The 22,472-nt window shown below is 38.2% G+C and overlaps 1 protein-coding gene across 1 annotated transcript; it reads right to left on the bottom strand.

The window, feature by feature from the left end:
- Nucleotides 1-179: 179 nt before the first annotated feature.
- On the bottom strand, nt 180-17,189 carry LOC133656751 (ras-related protein Rab-23-like). The gene is made up of 7 exons (XM_062057591.1): nt 16,885-17,189; nt 5,530-5,746; nt 5,338-5,423; nt 4,785-4,941; nt 4,621-4,703; nt 1,876-1,968; nt 180-1,814 (listed from the first exon to the last, which is right to left on the bottom strand). The coding sequence occupies exons 2-7, from the start codon at nt 5,682-5,684 to the stop codon at nt 1,681-1,683; spliced, it is 708 nt and encodes a 235-aa protein (XP_061913575.1). The 5' UTR covers nt 5,685-5,746; nt 16,885-17,189; the 3' UTR covers nt 180-1,680.
- Nucleotides 17,190-22,472: the final 5,283 nt, after the last annotated feature.

Consider the following 22,472-nt stretch of genomic DNA (forward strand, 5'->3'; position numbering starts at 1 on the left):
GCATCCAACCATCATGAAAGAAACCGTGTGTGTGTTAAAAAATACTCAATATAGCATCATACAACACTTAGGATTTGTATTAAAAAAAATGCATCCAACCATCATGAAAGAAACCGTGTGTGTGTTAAAAAATACTCAGCACGTCCTCGATAATACATAAAGATGAACAGGTGTACAACTGTCTGAATTAAAAGCAGTGAAAAAAAATCACCTCAAATGAGATGACGTACGAGGAGAAAAAATGATCTAAAAAAAAAAAAGAAAATTATGTTCATATTGAATATATTTTGGATTTTCTACGCATTACGAGCATAATATGAGTACAGTAGTTGGTGAAAATGATGAATTCCATCTTATGGACTTAAGTACTGACAAAAATCCATTTAAAAAATAAAAAATAAAAGAGATGCAGGTTTTTATTAAGCCAGTATATAATGTAACCCCTCCCCAAAAACTATATGTCGACTTTGCGGATTATACGATACCGTCAAAAGTTTGAGCGCACTTTCTCGTGGCGTATTTCAAAACATGTTGGTAAATATGAAACACCAGATGACAGAACAAATAGCTATCCAATTGTTATGCTCATGTTTATGATGATAATGATGCTAATAATAACCATGCTACGGATTTTGTAACTTTGATTGATTTAATTTCAACTGAAAATTATCACTGGTATGTAATAACTATCATTGGCTATAAGATATACTGTTAGATATAAATAATTTAGAAGCAGGTTATTTGATAATATTCCCTCTTTAAGTTAAAGGGGGCCTATGAGGATGTTCCTATTTTCTGACTTATAAATGCTACAATAATCGTGTTTAAGCGTCGAAATCATAATGTTTAAGCATTTGGGCGTGAGTTTGTTTTAGATGGCGGTTTTGCAGTCTTTTTTTAACAGTTGGGTATTTGTGAAATCACAGATTGACAGTCGTACATATGTGGACATTCTCGTACATACTGACCTAATGTCATTCCTTCTCGTCTAATACTCTCCCGCCTGTCAACATGGGTCCCTTTGAAACTGGATTAGCCGCTAAACTTTGACGGAAAAATTACAACTTGGCTTAAGGGACCACAGGAGAAGGTAAGCTATAGAATTAGTACATGTAGTGACAGAAATTCTGGTAAAAGCAGCTTTTTTATGCAGCTCTGTGCCAACCAGCAAATGAGCAGGTGTACCTAATGTTGTGACCGGAGAATCTGTGATTTTTGTCTTCCAGATATATATTTACCAGTGTACATTTTTATAATTAGGATATTTTGGAGAGGGGTGGGCTCAAAGACAAGGTTATAAATATGACTGTTGAGCAAAATTGACACAAATCATCATAAGTCCCCTTTAAATGTTATCATCCTAACCTGGCAAGGTCCTGGAAATAGTTCTATAATAGGCATGACATAATCCTACTTGATAAAATGTCCTCTATTATCTCAGCCTTTTCAAGTTCAGGCAGGTTCAAATTACACAAAAAGTCTAAACTTTTGATCGGTCCTCTCTCTCAATTTATAATATGAGATTGTTCCTGCATTGCATTTGGGGGGAAAATATAATAAGCATCATCTGATTGTTATTTAAGTATAATTACTGAGATCATTCCCAGTCTTTGTGGACTTTGGTTTCTAACTGAGGCTACCTGCTGATGGTCTGCAAAAAAATGAACTCAATGTCGTCTTCTAGAGGAGGCTGCAACTCCCGAATGGATTTTTACTCTTCTTGGTCCTTTGTTTGTTAGGTCGAAGTGTGATGACTTCTCTGCCATTGCTGGAGTTTTGGTTGCAGACATTACTACTTGTGGTATTAAAAACGCCTGCATGAGAAAATGACTGACGTTAGACTGGGGAGGGAAAATGAACAGATAAGTTTCTTACCTATTTTGTTGCTATTGGTGTTTACTGCCTCTGTCTCCTCTGCCGTTTGCTGTTTGAGTTGTTGAAGGTACTTTTCTGCTAAGTACTTAAACACTGAAAACACAACATCCAGAATTAAGGCCTTGTTTATAAGCATAAAACATGTATATTAATTCACATGGTCGTATACCATATCAAGAAATTTATGAGTAAAAGCTATTACTTTAGGGTGTATTCTGCCAAAACTAAATAAATGTACTAAACAAATAATAATCCCGCCTGCCAAAAGTTGATTTTGGAACACTACGTCTTACTCATTTTTAATTTCCATTGTTGCATTTTTAATGGATTTGTTATATGTGCTGTATTGAATGAGTGGACATGAAATAAAAAAAATGTCATTAAATAATAAAAAAATGGTCAGGAAAATAATACATAAATGATTAATAGGCTGAATAAATGTAATCTGTTTTATTATTTCACAATTTATTTGGAGTTATAATGATTTTATTTTGGCAACAAAGAATCCCTGATATAAAACTAAAAATGTAGCTGTGAGAGAAATACAATAAAATATGATGTTTTAGAGTTAAAATTTTACAGACCACATATAATACATAGATATACAATTTTACAGTATTAAGTAAGACATCAATTATGTAGTGTACAATTAGGTCAACATTTTCAGACGAGTATGTCTATTTAGTCTCAATGTACTGTTTTTTTGTGATTAATTGCAATAATAACATCTTATTTTCTTTCACACAGGAACTGAACCTAACTTAAACATGCAAAAGTCACAGTGTTTTTTGAACTATCGGTAAATTTGATTTAGATTTAGATTTTTATTAAGGATCCCCATTAGCTGGTTGCCACAACAACCCACTAGTCTTCCTGGGGTCCACAAACTCAATACAATTACAAGTAAAAGCATATAATTATAACTACACAATACAGAAACAAATAAAAGCATCAACAAGCAAACAATTTACAGTCACAGAATATTAATTACCATATAAATATAACTACACAATACAAAACCAAACAAAAGTCATCAACAAGCAAACTAATTTACAGACTCAGATAAAAAATTACTTTCCTTTAAAAACCTGTTTACTTTCAATGCCGGTGAGAATTCGAGGCAGGTTATTCCAGAGCGATACAGATTTATAAATAAAAGATTTCAGCAAAGCATTATTCCTGGGACGAGGGAGTACAAAAGTAAGAAGAAGGAGTAAGAAGAAGTAAATATAATCCCTGCTTCTTCCTACTCCTTTTCAGATACAGTGGTACCTTAACTTTAGAGTGCTGCAATTTATGAATGTTTTGAGAAAAGAACAGTATCTTGGGTCATTGTTATGCTTCAGGTTGCAGGCAAACAAACAGGCCTCCTAACTGCTAATTGGCATAGCAAATGTTACAGTGAACCCAGTAAAATTCGACCAAAACATCCGGTCTTACTGGCTAGCATTAGCTTATAGCTAGGAATCAACATAAGTTTGTTTTCCAACCACTGGAAGGAAAAAAATGAGTGTAAAGGAAAGTGCTAAGAAGAAGTGGATCATTCATTGAATCAACAAAAACATGACCGAGCGTGTAGCCAACTTGGCGAAGCAATCTGAGCGAATCACTGCTAGTCTGCATCATACCGAAGCAGAATGAGTATAACGCCAGCCAAGAATGTTATCTAAACGGCAGACATGTAGCTAATAAAATATGGAGAAGCTGCTGATGGTGTGTTTGACAGAGAAGCATCTGGAAAGTGATACTGTAGAAGTCCACACTCCAAGGTAAATGCTGTTGACTATTATTACATTACCTCATAAAACAACTGTAGTTGTTAGTAGTACATTCAATTGTATTGTTTTTGATACAATATTTCTTATTTAAAAGCTTGTTTTTCTTTTTAAAAGGCATGTTACATGTTAAAATGTTACTGTTTTTGGGGAAACAAGCACTAATTGAACTGATTTCAATTAATTTCAATAGGCGACGTTGATTTGAGGTACAAGTGTTTTTAAAAGTTAAGAGCTTTGTCACTGAACCAATTAAGCCCGTAAGTTGAAGTACTAATGTATGATGAATTGTGCAAATGTAACCACATGACTTTTCTTAAACAGGTCATATTATATTTTCTTTCTACAATATAAACCCTTTCATGTGGTCTACTTAACATGTAATCGTGGTTCTTTGGTCAAAATTTTGCATTGATTATGTTTTAACAGATAGATTTCAAGCCACTTTCTGAATGTCTCTTCAGGATGCGCTGTTTTGTGGGTGGTCTTATTTAGATGGCTCCACTTTGCATCTTTTCATCTTTGTTTTAGTTTTTAGCCCTTCCTTAGCAAGACTAATGACAGATATAAGCTAGAACTATATGCTACTTTGTATTACAAATGGCTACAGTGGAGGATGCATGTGCATGTATGAGCCAGTCTGCCCCACAACAGGAGGATAGAGCAAAAGAAGGAGCTTATTGACTAAAACGGAGGACTCATGCAAGACACTTTGGTTAATTTCTACCATATATGGATAACCCGCTGATGTCACTGGTGGAAAAAATGTGCAAATTCCAAACAGCTGGTTTGGAGGAAGAATGAAGGAAGGCAAGGTTGTTTTATAAATATATTTGCCCTGCCTCCATAGTTGATTTGATTTTTGAAAAGTTGGTTTTGCATAACAGGTTCCCTGTAATGTAACTTGTTAAAAGTGTCTAAAGTACATCAATCATAACCATAATCATTACCAATATTGTCAATAACTTACCCTCCGTGACATTTAGGTCTTCTTTGACTGAAGCTCTGTAAAATCTCAATTTAAGCCTCTTGGCTAAACCCTCTGCCTCCTCGCTGTAACGCAAATAAAGAAAAGGCTCACATTTAAGAAATCAAACAGGTAGATGTGCGTTGTTACTGTGTTACATAACCTACTTCTTTATAAGTGTTTCCTCCAGGAGGTCAATCTTATTCTGCACCAAGACTGCTGGGATATCTCCCACCTCCGCTTCGATCTTCTCCTTCCAGTTGTCGATTGCCTGAAAGGAATCTCTGTCTGTGGTGGAGAAGACCAGCACGCACGCTTGGGCGCCTGGAAAGTTAAACACGCAGACAGGCGCCATACATAATTTACTCCCCACACCTGCACGCTGTCTGAACAAGGACACTGGAGATTGACTTTGAAGATTAAACAGAACACCCACGGGACACTTCATTAGGTGCACTTGCACAAAGTAATCTGATCTACTACAAGGGTTGTGTCACAAATTCCGCTTTTACACAGATTACCACTATGATTTACTATCGCTGAGAAATGAAAAAATAATACATTTTATTTTATGCCCAAATAGAGCATTTTTTTACTATTTTATACATTTCTTGAATTGGTTCTCATTAGAATACTCAGGTTATCTTCAGCAGGCCCTGTGCTAAATATTGAATGGTGGACTTCAGACATGCAATGAAACCGAAGCAACAGGTGTCTCACCGCGGTAGTACGCCTTGGTGATTGCATCAAACTCCTCCTGGCCAGCGGTGTCCCACAACATGAGGCGGACATCCTCGTCGTTCACACTAAAACCCAACGATGCAGCAAATGAGAGGAGATAATAATAACTGCTCTCCCGTCACCATGACAACAAAATCCCACAAATTGTCACCGACTGCATCATGATCTTACATGATCTGTCTTTCCAGAAAGTCCACGCCGATGGTCTTTTTGTAGTCTTTGGTGAAGACTCCCTTGCAGTAGCGTTGGATCATGCTGGACTTTCCCACGGCACCGTTGCCCACCACGACCACCTTGATGGCCACTTCCATGTCCTCCTCCAGCATGGTGGCGTCGCACCTGTCGTTGGTCTCACCTTAGCGTTGGCGGCGATGTGATGCAAGCACCCCTGTCACCATGCAATCAAAAAATATATCTAAAAAAAATAGACTGCAGTTTCACATAGTATTTCACCAAAATGTTCTTGTCAATATGGTCATTTGAAGCATTAACCAGCAATAACCTAGTGTGGATGAATCAGGAACAGCGACGTGTAACAATATATTAACGCTTTATTGCTCAAACGGCACAATTGTCATCCTCCCACGCAACTCGGACCTACTTCTTGTTCCTGTCTACAGTCTTGTCTACCATTCAATCTGAGAAATATTGATATTAGTAACTAAATGTGCAATAACCCGCACTGCCATACTACTTTCGGAAATATACTGTACAAAGTCAGAGCAATGCGCCTGTTATTCCTTACTTTATGTATTTGCACTACTTTTTGTTAATTTCTCCATTCCTATTATACTGTTTTCTATTGAGAAGGAGCTGCTTTTAATCTCCTTGTAGCTAAGTATAGTGACAATAAAAAAGGCATTCTTCTTCTAAGCCTTCTGGGTAATGTAGTCATTAATTCCAGGTTTACATGTATTTATATATTTAATCTTTATTTACCCGGGGTAAAACAATCAATAAAAAAAATTTCAGTTGCAATATTTGTACATATTTCATACATATTTCCAACACACGGTTGGAAAAAAAATAAGAAGGTATATTTAATATTAAGAAAGAGCTTTTCGGTAAGGTAATTTCGGCCCGACTAGTTCTTTTGGCTCAACTTGCCAAAATAGTTTTTGGGGGATTTTTTTGCTGCTTGAATTGATTTGTTATCAAAATGTGTCAAATTAATTTCTAATATAGAAATCAAATCAAACATGTCAAACATGTATTATGTACATGGATTTTTATATGCTCAATATGAAATGAATCGCTACTAGCGATGTCCGATAATATCTTTTTTGCCGATATCCAATATTCCGATATTGTCCAACTCTTAATTACCGATTCCGATATCAACCAATACCGATATATACAGTCGTGGAATTAACACATTATTATGCCTAATTTTGTTGTGATGCCCCGCTGGATGCATTAAACAATTTAACAAGGTTTTCCAAAATAAATCCACTCAAGTTATGGAAAAAAATGCCACTAGTCACTGCCATATTTATTATTGAAGTCACAAAGTGCATTATTTTTTTTAACATGCCTCAAAACAGCAGCTTGGAATTTGGGACATGCTCTCCCTGAGAGAGCATGAGGAGGTTGAGGTGGGCGGGGTTGGGGGGGCGGGGTTGAGGGTAGCGGTGGGTGTATATCGTAGCGTCCCGGAAGAGTTAGTGCTGTAAGGGGTTCTGGGTATTTGTTCTGTTGTGTTTATGTTGTGTTACGGTGCGGATGTTCTCCCGAAATGTGTTTGTCATTCTTGTTTGGTGTGGGTTCACAGTGTGGCGCATATTTGTAACAGTGTTAAAGTTGTTTATACGGTCACCCTCAGTGTGACCTGTATGGCTGTTGACCAAGTATGCGTTGCATTCACTCGTGTGTGTGAAAAGCCGTAGAATTTATGTGACTGGGCCTGCACGCAAAGGCAGTGCCTTTAAGATGTATTGGCGCTCTGTAATTCGCCCTATGTCCGTGTACACAGCGGCGTTTTAAAAAGTCATAAATTTTACTTTTTGAAACAGATACCGATAATTTTGAAACCGATACCAATAATTTCCGATATTACATTTTAAAGCATTTATCGGCCGATAATATCGGCAGTCTGATATTATCGGACATCCCTAATTGCTACAGTACAAATGATCAAATCCAATCCAATCTGTGTATCATTTGTAAATGTCCAACTATTTACATTGAAACAACAAAAAAATGCCTTTTAAAATGTGTAAAAGTAAAATAAAAAACGGGAAAGGGACAAGCGGTTGAAAATGGATGGATGGAAGGGGTCTCTTCTATTCTCATTTCCGTGTGCCCAAATAAGATTTTTTCCAAATTATTGTAGAATTTTTTTTCCAGCGGACTGTTTACACTGCAAGTAAAATGTGATCTTTATCAGACTCCTGTGTAAATGTGACCCCAATGTGGGCTCGACGTCACTTGCACGCGCCGTTCGATAAAGTGAAAACAAAGAAGGTTGGGCAAATTCCGTAAATGAACAAGGAAGTCGCTACTACTACTACAAAATAAAATAAATCGCAGGGCCAACACAGATAGACAGACAACATTCACACTCACATTCACACAGTAGGGTCAATTTAGTGTTGCCAATCAGCCTATCCCCAAAAATGTGAAATTAAATTAAAGTAATATAATGTATGAATGGATATATATAGTGTACTATACTTGGAAGGCTTTTATTCTTTTTATGGCTGTTAAGTAGAGGACATTAATGTGGATCTACATTAGCTTTATTTTTTTACTCACACTTAGGCAAATATGCCACAGCGTCAATGCCGGTCTTTCAACAATTGCTATTTTTTCTGAATGAAAATATATATTTATATATTACATATAGCCTTATATTTGTGCACTATTGGCTAATGCTGCAACGAAAATTAGAAACTGGATGTCGTGATGAAGTATCCACTTCCGCTGGGGGGCTGTATCTTTCCCCGTGCACACAAAAGACGTAGCTCGCCCAAAGCAGACAAAAAGTCACATTCAGGTCGCATTGTGTTTAGACTGAAATCACATTTGAAAAGATCAGATTCCAATCGGATTTGGACAGCCTCCTGATGTGGCCTGAATTTGATACAAAAAGATCTGATTTGAAGCACTTTGGATCGTTTACAGTGGCAAACAAATCTCATCTGTGTCACTTGAGGGCAAAAAAAAATCAAATTTGGTGTGCAGTGTAAACAGGGCCAAATAAGGGTGGGGCACGGTGAGGTTTTTCTATTTACAAACCCTGTTGAAGAACCAATTAAGTTCGTAAATCGAGGTTCCGCTGTAATTAATTAATTGATCCATTCATTACGAGCTTGAAGCATTTTGGCTAATATGATGTGTTCTATTCGGCCACTACCACCTTTTTACTTACTGGTGCATCCTCACAAGTTAAAGACTGCATAGCGGCGCACTAAAAACAAGTAACGTGACTAGACAGAAAAATAAAACTGCTTTTGTTCACATCTTGACTCAAAACTTCAATTTCATCCCCCGAAAATGTTTAATCCTACAAAACTATATTAATGGTATAAGGAGTAAGGACTCTTAATAAACTACAAGGATGAATTTAAGATGGATTTCATCATGTGCTAGTTTGGAACAGCAATCCATTTTACAAGGAGCTTGTTTGGAAAGGCTGGCTGATGTGTTTATTATGCAGACTCCGCATGGTAAGTCGGTCTGCGATATGTTTGCGGCTGCTGGGTGTAACGCTAAACAACATCTTGAGGGAAAGCTGTTCATAGTGGACACTGGCAGTGTGGTGGTGACGTTCGACACACTGCCAGGACTCACAATGTGTAGTCTAAACACAAGAATATTAGTCATTGAGAATCATTTGGACAGATGACGTACACAAGTGAAAATGAATGCTAACATGCATACATGTGTTGAAAACAGTTTTGTGAAAGACTTCTGCATGATCTTATATTCATGTTTTGTGTATATCAGTGCAGGGCGACATTTCTATGACATGTCAGCCATACCAGTATGAAGAGTCATGTTTGAAGCGCCGTTAGAGCGTCTCTTTAGCGAGTATATAATTTCCAGGTACTACGGCCTCCTCCCACATCACAAACAAGGGGTGTAAAGATATAAAACTCATATAAATATTTATATTACAGTTTGTGCACTAAAGATGGGCAAAGATAGGTCAACATTACAGATAAGAATCTTTGGGCACCATACGCTTCTATTATAAATGTATTATTTATGCACCTACGAGGCAAGCAGGCATCCTTGTTGTTTTAGTTTTTATTTGGGATGTTCCGATCAGGGTTTAATGCCGCCGATTCCAAAACAGATCATGATCATCCAAGAGTGAGATTGGCCAATACCACTACTGATCCTGTATTACCTGTAAATGTTTAAATGTATTCAGGGCAGTGGTTCTTAACCTTGTTGGAGGTACCGAACCCTACCAGTTTCATATGCGCATTCACCGAACCCTTCTTTAGTGAAAAATTAAATGTGGTTTCTTTTCAAATTCAAAACAAAGTTATATGTTTTTGGTAACACTTTAGTATGGGGAATATATTCTAAGTAACAAAGACTTCATTTAGAGTTTTTTAGACACTAGGGGAACATATTCTAAGTAACAAAGACTTAATTTAGAGTTATTTGGTTAGGGTTAGAGGGTTAGGGCCAGGGTTAGAGGGTTAGGGTTATAATGAGGCCATGCCGAATAAGGCATTAATAAGTACTTAATAATGACTAGTTAAGAGCCAATATGTTACTAATTTCCATGTTAATAAGCAACTAATTAATGGTGAATATGTTCCCCATACTAAAGTGTTACCATGCTTTTTTACTGGTGCACAAAATTAACCGTGCATGAACATCACCTTGTTCAAAGAACAAAACCAACAGTGCATAAACTCACAACAAATTACACACCTGCAAATCAGTGTGACTTCTGCTGTTGCCGTATCCGTAATACGCCGATAGGGAGAAGTTTTTATTTACACGATGAGTCGGTGTGTCTTGACCTCCGCCGAACACCTGAGCCCGACTCACCGAACCCCTAGGGTTCGATCGAACCCAGGTTAAGAACCACTGATTTAGGGTGAGTGCCACTGACAGCTTAACAATATCAACACAATATTTAAACTAGTTCCTTATACATCTATTATATACAATTGTTTTATCAAAACAAAGTTAAGAGTACACAATAACTAAACAAAAGAAAACACTTCTATTTACTACTTATTTATATCCTTTGGTTTTTGCCCTCAAACTTATTCCGTGAGTTTGTAAACTTGTACAAAAACAACAAAAAGGACTCTGAAAAAATAAACATATCAACATATGGTAGGTAATCACTCTAGTGACGGCGTGGCGAAGTTGGTAGAGTGGCCGTGCCAGCAATCGGAGGGTTGCTGGTTACTGGGGTTCAATCCCCACCTTCTACCATCCCAGTCACGTCCGTTGTGTCCTTGGGCAAGACACTTCACCCTTGCTCCTGATGGGTGCTGGTTAGCGCCTTGCATGGCAGCTCCCTCCATCAGTGTGTGAATGTGTGTGTGAATGGGTGAATGTGGAAATACTGTCAAAGTGCTTTGAGTACATTGAAGGTAGAAAAGCGCTATACAAGTATAACCCATTTATCATTTATCATTTATTAGTATTGATCATATACTGATACTTCCCTTGGTATTGACACCACCAATTTACAGAGCAATCCGCCATGTACTGACTGTGACAATGCTGACAAACCAACAATTGCTGTTACAGAGAGAGAGAGAGAGAGACTCTTATTTATCTACTTGTTAATTTCCTGTTAACAACTGCTTAATTTTTGCTGCAATGTGTTTCCATCTAGTTTTCTTAAACTTTACGAAGCACTTATTTCTTGGCAGTGTTTCAAGATAGCTTAGCGGTTATTTTTGCAATTAGCATGCCTAATCCTGGCTTGCTCTCAGTGTGTAACATGTTTAGCCTCAACCTTCAGTTATAACATTAATTGATGATGATACGTTGGATAATAACAAATTCAACTTATTTGCCGTAACAGAGGTGATTATTATTATGTTAAGAGAGTGGTTTCACAATGTGTATGACACACTTAATTAGCTGCTAGCTGCTTGTCAGTCGGCGGACTAAAAATAACTCCATGATCATCCAAAGGAGATCTGCGTTTGTGATCGGCATTTAAAGGCATTAATTGGCAATGGCGATCACATACTTTTTCATGAAATTCTTGATCGCTACATCCCTAGTTTTTGCGCCTTCAATAACCACGGCACGCCCAGACACACTGCTTACGTCTTATCCACTGGTCTATGACTGTTTACAGATTTCACTAAAGGTCAAACAAAGTGTTCAAAACAGGAAACTTTAAGGCCTAATTCTGGCAACTCCTTAGTACTATCGCAAGCCTTGATCTTCCAACCAAAAGCCAAGCAGTGGGCTGCACCATAGACGTATATATATATATATATATATATATATATATATATATATATATATATATATATATATATATATATATATATATATATATATATATATATATATATATATATATACACTTACCGCTTGTCCATATAAATATATATAGATACACAAACACACACACTAACTCATATGTCAACACCATGTTGGATGTAGCAAGCGCAATCGGAAAAGATGTCTCATCAATCTGCTGCATGGAATTGTACCAACAGGTTTACAGTCCAAACCAGATTGCTTATTAACTTTCACAAGAAAGACAAAAAAATTATTTGGCTTTTACTGTATTTAGCCATTACGACTTTGTGGCTAAGAATGTTAGAATATTGTACATTTAAATTCAATCTATATAGTTCTGAAGTATAAGGACTTCAAACTTTTCGGTAAGAGCACACACGTGTAGCTACTGTATGTCCCATTTATTTAGAACTTCATTTGGCGCCTGACATTTGACCTTCACTCTGCCTCGCTGCCTGGCTGTTCATCGTCATTGTTTGGGAATGTGATGTGCGTTGCTGCTTCTCATAATACTGTAGATTCCCACGATGCAACCAACCTCCAAACAACAAAGAAAAATGCCTTATGAAGTTCGGTCAATTTCCTTTCATTAGATTAAAGGGTAGATCCGCCACATCCAATACGGCGGATACGTTGACGTATTACAGCAACAGGTCAACCTGCTCATTTATAACGATTTTAACTTTTTCTCTGAACTTTTGCTTTTTGTGAGCCATATTCAATAAGACATTTTGAAATTCACAGAATCAAATCAAATTTAAAAAAAAAGGTGCAGGCCACAAATGGCCCCTGTGTCACACTTTGGACAACCGCGTTATAACCAATTGGCCAAATAGTGTTACGTATTGCAGTGTTTCTTAACCATGGTGCCCCCTACGGGGCCTTCAGAAAATATGTTTCTCAGCTCTGGGCTGCAGTGGTACTCAGTTGTAATACACTTTTCCACCACTTGGGGCAGTAATAACAATAATAAACAGAAGAAGTCTGGAACTTCAGTCAGAGAGAAGTTTCTTGCGCGCAAAAAATATGACTGAATTGCTAGTGACTGTATTGTCACTAGCAATTAAATTTTATTGACAGTTTATTTAAGAAGCATATTTATTATTATCATTATTATTAATAAATTAGTTTATCGATTACATTTTTTCTATGAGTCCCATCTTTTACGATATATTTGATCGTATCTATTTTCTTAATCAGCCTGACCGTAGACTTGATAATAATCTTTGAGCTTAACACATATTTCATATCATTTGGCAAGGTTTGTCCTGTTAAACTGTCAGTAAGTTAGATCAGGGGTTCTTAACCTTTTGACCTTGGGGCCTATCTTTTCCACCACAGAGGGGCCTGGGGCCCACTCAAATATTAACTCTGAATTTGTAATCTAACCCTTAATTTTAATTATATTCAATAATTATATCTAACCCATTTACAGTTTAAAAGGACAACCCTTGTCAGGTGATATTAAATCATGTGTTAATCACAAAGATAATTATCAAGGTTTAGGTCAGGCTGATTACGAAAATAAATACTAATCAAATATACAGCAAAAGATGGGACTCAAAACAATGATAACAAATAAATGTGCATCCAATCACTTATCATTATTCAGTGTTAAAATAGGTAAACTAACTTTAATAATAATACATTTAAACAATAAATGTTTCTTACATATAGTGTAAATACAATTTAAGTGCAAATGAAAATACAGCTTCACCACTTTAGTCATAATATTTGCGCTTAAGAAACAGTTCTATGACTTTAGCTCCCGACTTCTTCTATTTGTTTGTTATTGTCATTACTTCCCCAAGTGGTGGACAAGTGTATTACAACTGAGTACCACTGCGGCTGGAGGTGGCGCTTGCGGCTCAACAATGGTTAGTTAAAAAGACACTGGGTTGGATATCATTATTGAACATGATTAAAATCAAGAGTAGGATTACTAATTCCGTGTTAATATTTGATTGGGCCACAGGGCCCTCTGTGGTGGAAAAGTTGGGCCCCGGTGTCAAAAAGGTTAGGAACCCCAATAGAGTATATTTAACTGTTGTATACACAAGCTTCTTTGACGATATACTTGAAAAAAAGTGTTAACACACCTCGATTTCCTGCAAACAAAACACTAAAATTGGAAATGACAAGTGCAAACCCCAAAATCAGTGAAGTTGGCACGTTGTGTAAATTGTAAATAAAAACAAAATACAATGATTTGCACATCTTTTTCAACCTATATTCAATTGAATAGACTGCAAAGACAAGATACTTAACGTATAAACTGGAAAATGTTGTTATTTTTTGAAAATATTAGCTCATTTGGAATTTGATGCCTGCAACATGTTTCAAAAAAGCTGGCACAAGTGGTAGAAAAGACTGAGAAAGTTGAGGAATGCTCAAACACTTATTTGGAACACCCCACAGGTGAACAGGCTAATTGGGAACAGGTGGGTGCCATGAGTGGGTATAAAAGCAGCTTCCATGAAATGCTCAGTCATTCACAAACAAGGATGGGGCGAGGGTCACCACTTTGTGAACAAATGAGTGAGCAAATTGTCCAACAGTTTAAGAACAACATTTTTCAACGAGCTATTGCAAGGAATTTAGGGATTTCACCATCTACGGTCCGTAATATCAAAAAGTTCAGAGAATCTGGAGAAATCATTGCATGCAGGCGATGATATTACGGACCTTCGAGCCCTTAGGTGGTACTGCATCAAAAAGCGACATCAGTGTGTAAAGAATATCACCATATGGGCTTAGGAACACTTCAGAAAACTGCTGTCGGTAACTACAGTTTGTCGCTGCATCTGTAAGTGCAAGTTAAAACTCTACTATGCAAAGCGAAAGCTATTTATCAACAACACCCAGAAACGCTGCCGGCTTTGCTGGGCCCGAGCTCATCTAAGATGGACTGATGCAAAGTGGATAAGTGTTCTGTGGTCTGGCGAGTCCGATTTGGTCTGATTTTTGTAAACTGTAGACGTTGTGTCCTCTGGACCAAAGAGGAAAAGAACCATCCGAATTGTTATATGCGCAAAGTTCAAAAACCAGCATCTGTGATGGTATTGGGGTGTATTAGTGCCCAAGACAAGGTGGCAACTTGTCCAGGGTGTACCCCGCCTTCCGCCCGAATGCAGCTGGGATAGGCTCCAGCACCCCCCGCTACCCCTAAAAGGGACAAGCGGTAGAAAATGGATGGATGGATGGACATGGGTAACTTACACATCTGTGAAGGCACCATCAATGCTGAAAGGTACGTTATCATGGACGCCCCTGCTTATTTCAGCAAGACAATGCCAATCCACGTGTTATAACAGCGTGGCTTCATGGTAAAAGAGTGCAGGTACTACACTGGCCTGCCTGTAGTCCAGACCTGTCTCCCGTTGAAAATGTGTGGCGCATTATGAAGCGTAAAATATGACAATGGAACAACTTAAGCTGTACATCGAGCAAGAATGGGAAAGAATTCCACCTGAAAAGCTTCAAAAACTGGTCTCCTCAGTTCCCAAACATTTAACTGAGTGTTGTTAAAAGGAAAGGCCATGTAACCCAGTGGTAAAAATGCCCCTGTGCCAACTTTTTTGCAATGTGTTGCTGCCATTAAATTCTAAGTTAATGATTATTTGCAAAAAAAAACAAAGTTTCTCAGTTTGGACATCAAATATCTTGTTTTTGCAGTCTATTCAATTGTTTGGTCTGATTTTTGTAAACTGTGGACATCGTGTCCTCTGGACCAAAGAGAAAAGAACGATCCGGATTGTTATATGTTATATATATAAGTTCAAAAGCCAGCATCTGTGATGGTATGGGGGTGTATTAGTGCCCAAGACAAGGTGGCAACTTTTTTTATTTTATTTTATTTTTGTAAGGGGGCGCCGGAAGTTGGAAGACCCTGTCAGCGATCCTGTTCTGTCTCCTTGTAATGTTTGTCTGATCTTGAATGGGATTGTGCTGAAAATTTTAATTTCCCCTCGGGGATTAATAAAGTATTTCTGATTCTAATTCTTAATATAAGTTGAAAAGGATTTGCAAATCATTGTATTCTGTTTTTATTTACGAATTATACAACGTGCCAACTTCACTGGTTTTGGGTTTTGTATTTAAAGCAGTGGTTCTTAACCTGGGTTCGATCGAACCCTAGGGGTTCGGTGAGTCGGCCTCAGGGGTTCGGCAGAGCCTCCGCCGCAGCGGTCAAGACACACCAGACTCATGAATTGATTAACGTGGACCCTGACTTAATCAAGTTGAAAAACTTATTCGGGTGTTACCATTTAGTGGTCAATTGTACGGAATATGTACCACCTCCAAAGACATGCACCTGGGGATAGGGTGATTCCAGCGCCCCCTGCGACCCCGAAGCGAATAAGCGGTAGGAAATGGATGGATGGATGGATGTACTGTACTGTGCAGTCTACTAATAAAAGTTTCAATCAATCAATCGTGTAAATAAAAACTTCTACCTATCGGCTTATCTGTACTGTAAAGTTAAAATTGGAATGACAATAAAAAAGAAGTCTAAGTCTAAGTCTTTAGGATACCTTCAAACAATGTTCCCTCTAATTTTCCATCTGATTTGTAGGTGTGTAATTTGTTGTGAGTTCATGCACGGTTAAAAAAAGCATAACTTTGTCTTGAATTTGAAAAAAAAAATTAAACATTTTCTTTTTCACTTAAGAAGGGTTCAGTGAATGTGCATATGAAACTGGTGGGGTTCGGGTACCTCCAACAAGGTTAAGAACCACTGATTTAAAGGAATGTTGTTTTTTAAAAAGGCATAATTCCAGCTTCCCCACCACACCTTTGCAACACAGTCACTGTTATTTCCCAGCCTAGACCTCCTGATAATCAAGTGTTGAAAGCAAAAGTGAAATGATTCAATGCATAGAGCGACATGATCTAAGACCACTCCTTGACTGTCATGGTTTGCTGTTACTGACGCCTGTAGCTTCTTCATCTTCTTCTCCACATACAAGCTCGAAAGTGGCCAACAGCTTCTCGCTCCTCGGTGCAGTTCTGCTCGCCAGTGGGGGGTGACAAGCAACAAAAAGACGACCCATGACTTACCTGCACAATAAGGTTCCAAGTCATCCGGTGTCGCACACTATTAGGTGAAGAAAGTGACTCTTTGACGTTGACTTGCCCAAGGTTAGCTCCTTAGAAGGAAGGAAAAAACGCTCCTTCTGATACTGTCGTGTGGCAAAAAAAACAAAACTACATATATACTTTAACACAAGCCTTGTAACAGCGAATACAACTAAGTCGACGCCGCTAAATTGGTGCCATTTGCCCGCTGAAAAGGTGTCGCCCCCACCCCGCTGCTCAAGGCTCCAAGTTAGCTACGTTGCGCACGAGAGCGGCTAGGTCGCATTGCTAGCTCGGTAATGTTTGTTGCTAGGCAGCAGAGACTGGCAGAGGGAGACGTTGCGTCACTTCTAGAGGATCATGGGAGTATTTGTAGTTCTACTTGTAGTTCTACTTATAGCAGTGGTTCTTTCTTTCTTTCTTTTTTCTTTCTTTTAGTTTATTTCGAACATGAACACACTTACAGCATATACATCACACAATTGCATATCATTTCTGTTTACATCATGTCGTCTCAACTTTTGAGTTTGAGTTTGAGTTTGAGTTTATTTTTATTTTTCAAAATGTTTTCATGTAGTCATGATCAGGGATGTCAAATAGTTTTTTTGAACAATCAGATTCATCACATTTTTCATTAATTACAGGTGAGTAAATTCAAGATTTTTAATTTTTTTTGTCATAAAAAAATACAATCATGTGTGCTTACGGACTGTATCCCTGCAGACTGTATTGATATATATTGATATATAATGTAGGAACCACAAATATTAATAACAGAAAGAAACAACCCTTTTGTGCGAATGAGTGGGAATGAGTGTAAGTGGGGAGGGAGGTTTTTTGGGTTGGTGCACTAATTGTAAGTGTATCTTGTGTTTTTTATGTTGATTTAATAAAAAAAAATTTAAAAAAATAAAGTATTATTATTATTTTTATTTTTTATTTTTTTCTTGTGCGGCCCGGTACCAATCGATCCACGGACCGGTACCGGGTCATGGCCCGGTGGTTGGGGACCACTGACATAGATGATCTTTGGTCAGCATTTTTTTTCAGTTTTCTCCAAAAAAAACAGCAAAGCGTCCTTGTCAGTTAGTGCAGTGTTTTTCAACCACTGTGCCGCGACACACTAGTATGCCGTGAGATATTGTTTGGTGTGCCGTGGGAGATTACGTAATTTCACCTAATTTGGTTAAAAATACTTTATGCAAACCAGTAATTATAATGGAGCATATAATATAGTATAGCTCGGTTGGTAGAGTGGCCGTGCCAGCAACTTGAGGGTTCCAGGTTTGATTCCCGCTCCCCCCATACTAGGATTCCGTTGTGTCCTTGGGCAAGACACTTTACCCACCTGCTCCCAGTGCCACCCACACTGGTTTAAATGTAACTTAGATATTGGGTTTCACTATGTAAAGCGCTTTGAGTCACTAGAGAAAAGCACTATATAAATATAATTCACTTCACTCAATACGTTTAAAAAATTTTTTTAGATTCATCACATTTTTCATTAATTACAGGTGAGTAAATTCAAGATTTTGAAGATCTTTGATTTTTTTTTTCTTTTTGCGGTAGGTTATCAAAAACAACAGAGTGCTCCTATCACATAGACAGAGGATCTTTGGTCAGCATTTTTTTTTCAGTTTGTTCCAAAAAAAACCAGCAAAGTGTTCTTGTCAGCTAGTGCAGTGTTTGTCAACCACTGTGCCGCGGCACACTAGTGTGCCGTGAGATATTGTTTGGTGTGCCGTGGGAGATTATGTAATTTCACCTAACTGGGTTAAAAATACGCTCTGACGAAGGCCACGTGCCGAAACGCGTAAGCGTTCCTCTTTTTTGATGTGAGCAATAAATCAAGTGAAATGTGAGTATTTTGTCCTACTAGTCTTAATTTTGGGATGTGCTACCTTTTCAAACATTTTTGAAACATTTACTGGGTTAAAAATACTTTATGCAAACCGGTAATTATAATCCGCAAATAATGAGTTTGAGTTTGAGTTTATTTTTATTTTTCAAAATGTTTTCATGTAGCGATCAGGGATGTCAAATTGTTTTAAAAAAAAAATCACATTCATCACATTTTTCATTAATTACAGGTGAGTAAATTCAAGATTTTGAGGATCTTTGATTTTTTTTTTTCTTTTTGCGGTAGGTTATCAAAAACAGCAGAGTGCTACTATCACATAAATGGTCAGCAATTTTTTTCAGTTTGTTACAAAAAAAACAGCAAAGCGTTCTTGTCAGTTAGTGCAGTGTTTTTCAACCACTGTGCCGCGGCACACTGGTGTGCTATGAGATATTGTTTGGTGTGCCGTGGGGATACTTGCCAACCCTCCCGATTTTTCCGGGAGACTCCCAAATTTCAGTGCCTCTCCCGAAAATCTCCCGGGGCAACCATTCTCCCGAATTTCTCCCGATTTTCACCCGGTCAACAATATTAAGAGCGTGCCGTGATGGCACTGCCTTTAGCGTCCTCTACAACCTGTCGACGCGTCCGCTTTTCACCATACAAACAGCGTGCCGGCGCAGTCACATGTTGTATGAGGCTTCTGCATACACACGAAAGTGACTGCAAGACATACTTGATCAACAGCCGTACAAACAACTTTAACACTGTTACAAATACGCGCCACACTGTGAACCCACACCAAACAAGAATGACAAACACATTTCGGGAGAAAATCCGCACCGTAACACAACATAAACACAACAGAACAAATACCCAGAATCCCTTGCATCACTAACTCTTCCGGGCTACAATATACACCCCCGCTACCCCCAAACCCCACCCCCCCCAACCCCGCCTACCTCAACCTCGCCCCCCACACCTCAAACCCCCCTTCCCCCCATCTCCCGAATTCGAATGTCTCATGGTTGGCAAGTATGGCCGTGGGAGATTATGTAATTTCACCTAATTGGGTTAAAAATACTAAACCAGTAATTATAATCCACAAATAATGTGTCGTTGTTGAGTGTCTGTACTGTCTAGAGCTCGGCATATCAGTAGGTGGCAGCAGGTAGCTAATTGCTTTGTAGATGTCGGGAACACAGTTTGTTGCGATCACAATATGCGGGAGGCAGTGTGCAGGTAAAAAGGTATCTTAATGCTGAAACCAAAAATAATCTAAAGGCGAGTGCCGTTAAGAAAAGGCATTGAAGGTTAGGGATGGCTATGCAAAACGAAACTAAAACTTAATTGGCCACAAACTTAACAAAAACAGAATGCTGGACGACAGCAAAGACTTACAGCATGTGGAACAGCAGACGGCGTCCACAAAGTACATCCGTACATGACATGACAATCAACAACAAAATAGGAGCGCAAGACAAGAATTAAAATACTAAACACAGGAAAACACCAAAAAACTCCAAATAAGTCACGGCGTGAAGTGACAGGTCGTAACAGTACACCTACTTTGAGACAAGAGTTATAGTGAAGCATGGGTGGTTATGGTTTGAATTCATATCCAACAATTGCGAAAATTACTTTTTATTGTCAATATTGGCTGCTGAGTTTAATTTTTTTATGTTTTCTGCTGCGGTGTGCCTCCGGATTTTTTGAATGAAAAAAATGTGCCTTGGCTCAGAAAAGGTTGAAAAACTCTGAGTTAGTGGATCTACAGTCACAGTTCCTTAAAATCTATGGTGACTCAAGGTGTATTATATTCAAATACTACCCCTTGTCTGAGAAACCTTAATATTGAAGATGTTCATTTCTGTGATTACATACCTAATTCTTCCCAAAATTAAAGAAATGCAATTTTAAATTATTAATGGTATATACCCTTCAAAGGACTTTTTGAAACTTAAATTTAAAGGCCTACTGAAATGAAATTGTTTTATTTAAACGGGGATAGCAGATCCATTCTATGTGTCATACTTGATCATTTTGCGATATTGCCATATTTTTGCTGAAAGGATTTAGTAGAGAACAACGATGATAAAGTTCCCAACTTTTGGTCGCTGATAAAAAAAAGCCTTGCCCCTACCGGAAGTAGCGTGACATCACAGGCTGGAGGGCTGCTCAAATTTCCCTATTGTTTACAATGCAGCGAGAGAGATTCGGACCGAGAAAGCGACAATTACCCCATTCATTTGAGCGAGGATGAAAGATTTGTGGATGAGGAAAGTGAGAGTGAAGGACTAGCGTGCAGTGCAGGACGTATCTTTTTTCGCTCTGACCGTAACTTAGGTACAAGGGCTCATTGGATTCCACACTTTCTCCTTTTTCTATTGTGGATCACGGATTTGTATTTTAAACCACCTCGGATACTATATCCTCTTGAAAATGAGAGTCGAGAACGTGATATGGACATTCACAGTGACTTTTATCTCCACGACAATACATCGGCGAAACACTTTAGCTACGGAGCTAACGTGATAGCATCGGGCTCAAATGCAGATAGAAACAAAATAAATAAACCCCTGACTGGAAGGATAGACAGAAAATCAACAATACTATTAAACCCTGGACATGTAAATACACGGTTAATGCTTTCCAGCTTGGCGAAGCTTAAAAATGCTGTTGCTAACGACGCCATTGAAGCTAACTTAGCAACGGGACCTCACAGAGCTATGATAAAAACATTAGCGCTCCACCTACGCCAGCCAGCCCTCATCTGCTCATCAACACCCGTGCTCACCTGCGTTCCAGCGATCGACGGAAGGACGAAGGACTTCACCCGATCATCCGTGCGGTCGGCGGTTAGCGTCGGCTAGCGAGTCTGCTATCCAAGTCAAAGTCCTCCTGGTTGTGTTGCTACAGCCAGCCGCTAATACACCGATCCCTCCTACAACTTTCTTCTTTGCAGTCTTCATTGTTCATTAAACAAATTGCAAAAGATTCACCAACACAGATGTCCAGAATACTGTGGAATTTTGAGATGAAAACAGAGCTTTTTTGTATTGGATTCAATGGTGTACCAATACTTCCGTTTAACTAGTGACGTCACGCCCATACGTCATCATACAAAGACGTTTTCAACCGGAAGTTTAGCGGGAAATTTAAAATTGCACTTTATAAGTTAACCCGGCGTATTGGCATGTGTTGCAATGTTAATATTTCATCATGATATATAAACTATCAGACTGCGTGGTCGGTAGTAGTGGGTTTCAGTAGGCCTTTAACATGTAGGTTGATGGCTGTTATATCTGTGGAGCTGTAGAGGATGTTTGTGGAATGTGAGAGTGTACATGTGTTTTGGGAGGAGATCAGAGATTGGCTGAGAGACAAGAGTGTGGAGATGTCCCCATTCTCTATAGAAGAGATCAAATTTGGTATTTTTGTAAACGACTGTAACATAGAAATGTTTGTCAACATTATTATGCTCCAGGCAAAAACATTTTCTACATAAATGTCGATTTATGAAAGTAAGGCCTACATTTTCTAATTGGCTTAATGGGTTACAATTATCAATAAAATCTTGGAGAATGATTAAGAGTACAAAAGCCCTTAAATATATCTTTGTTAAAAACATTTAAAGGGATTTAGGTAGCCCTTTTTGTCTTTTTTCTTCTTCATCTTTTTTTTAGCATTATTACTCTATCTGTATTTACTCTTGGTTTCTTTCCTTGAT

The sequence above is a fragment of the Entelurus aequoreus genome, linkage group LG09 (genome assembly GCF_033978785.1).
Source record: "Entelurus aequoreus isolate RoL-2023_Sb linkage group LG09, RoL_Eaeq_v1.1, whole genome shotgun sequence".
In the NCBI taxonomy this organism is placed as follows: Eukaryota; Metazoa; Chordata; class Actinopteri; order Syngnathiformes; family Syngnathidae; genus Entelurus; species Entelurus aequoreus.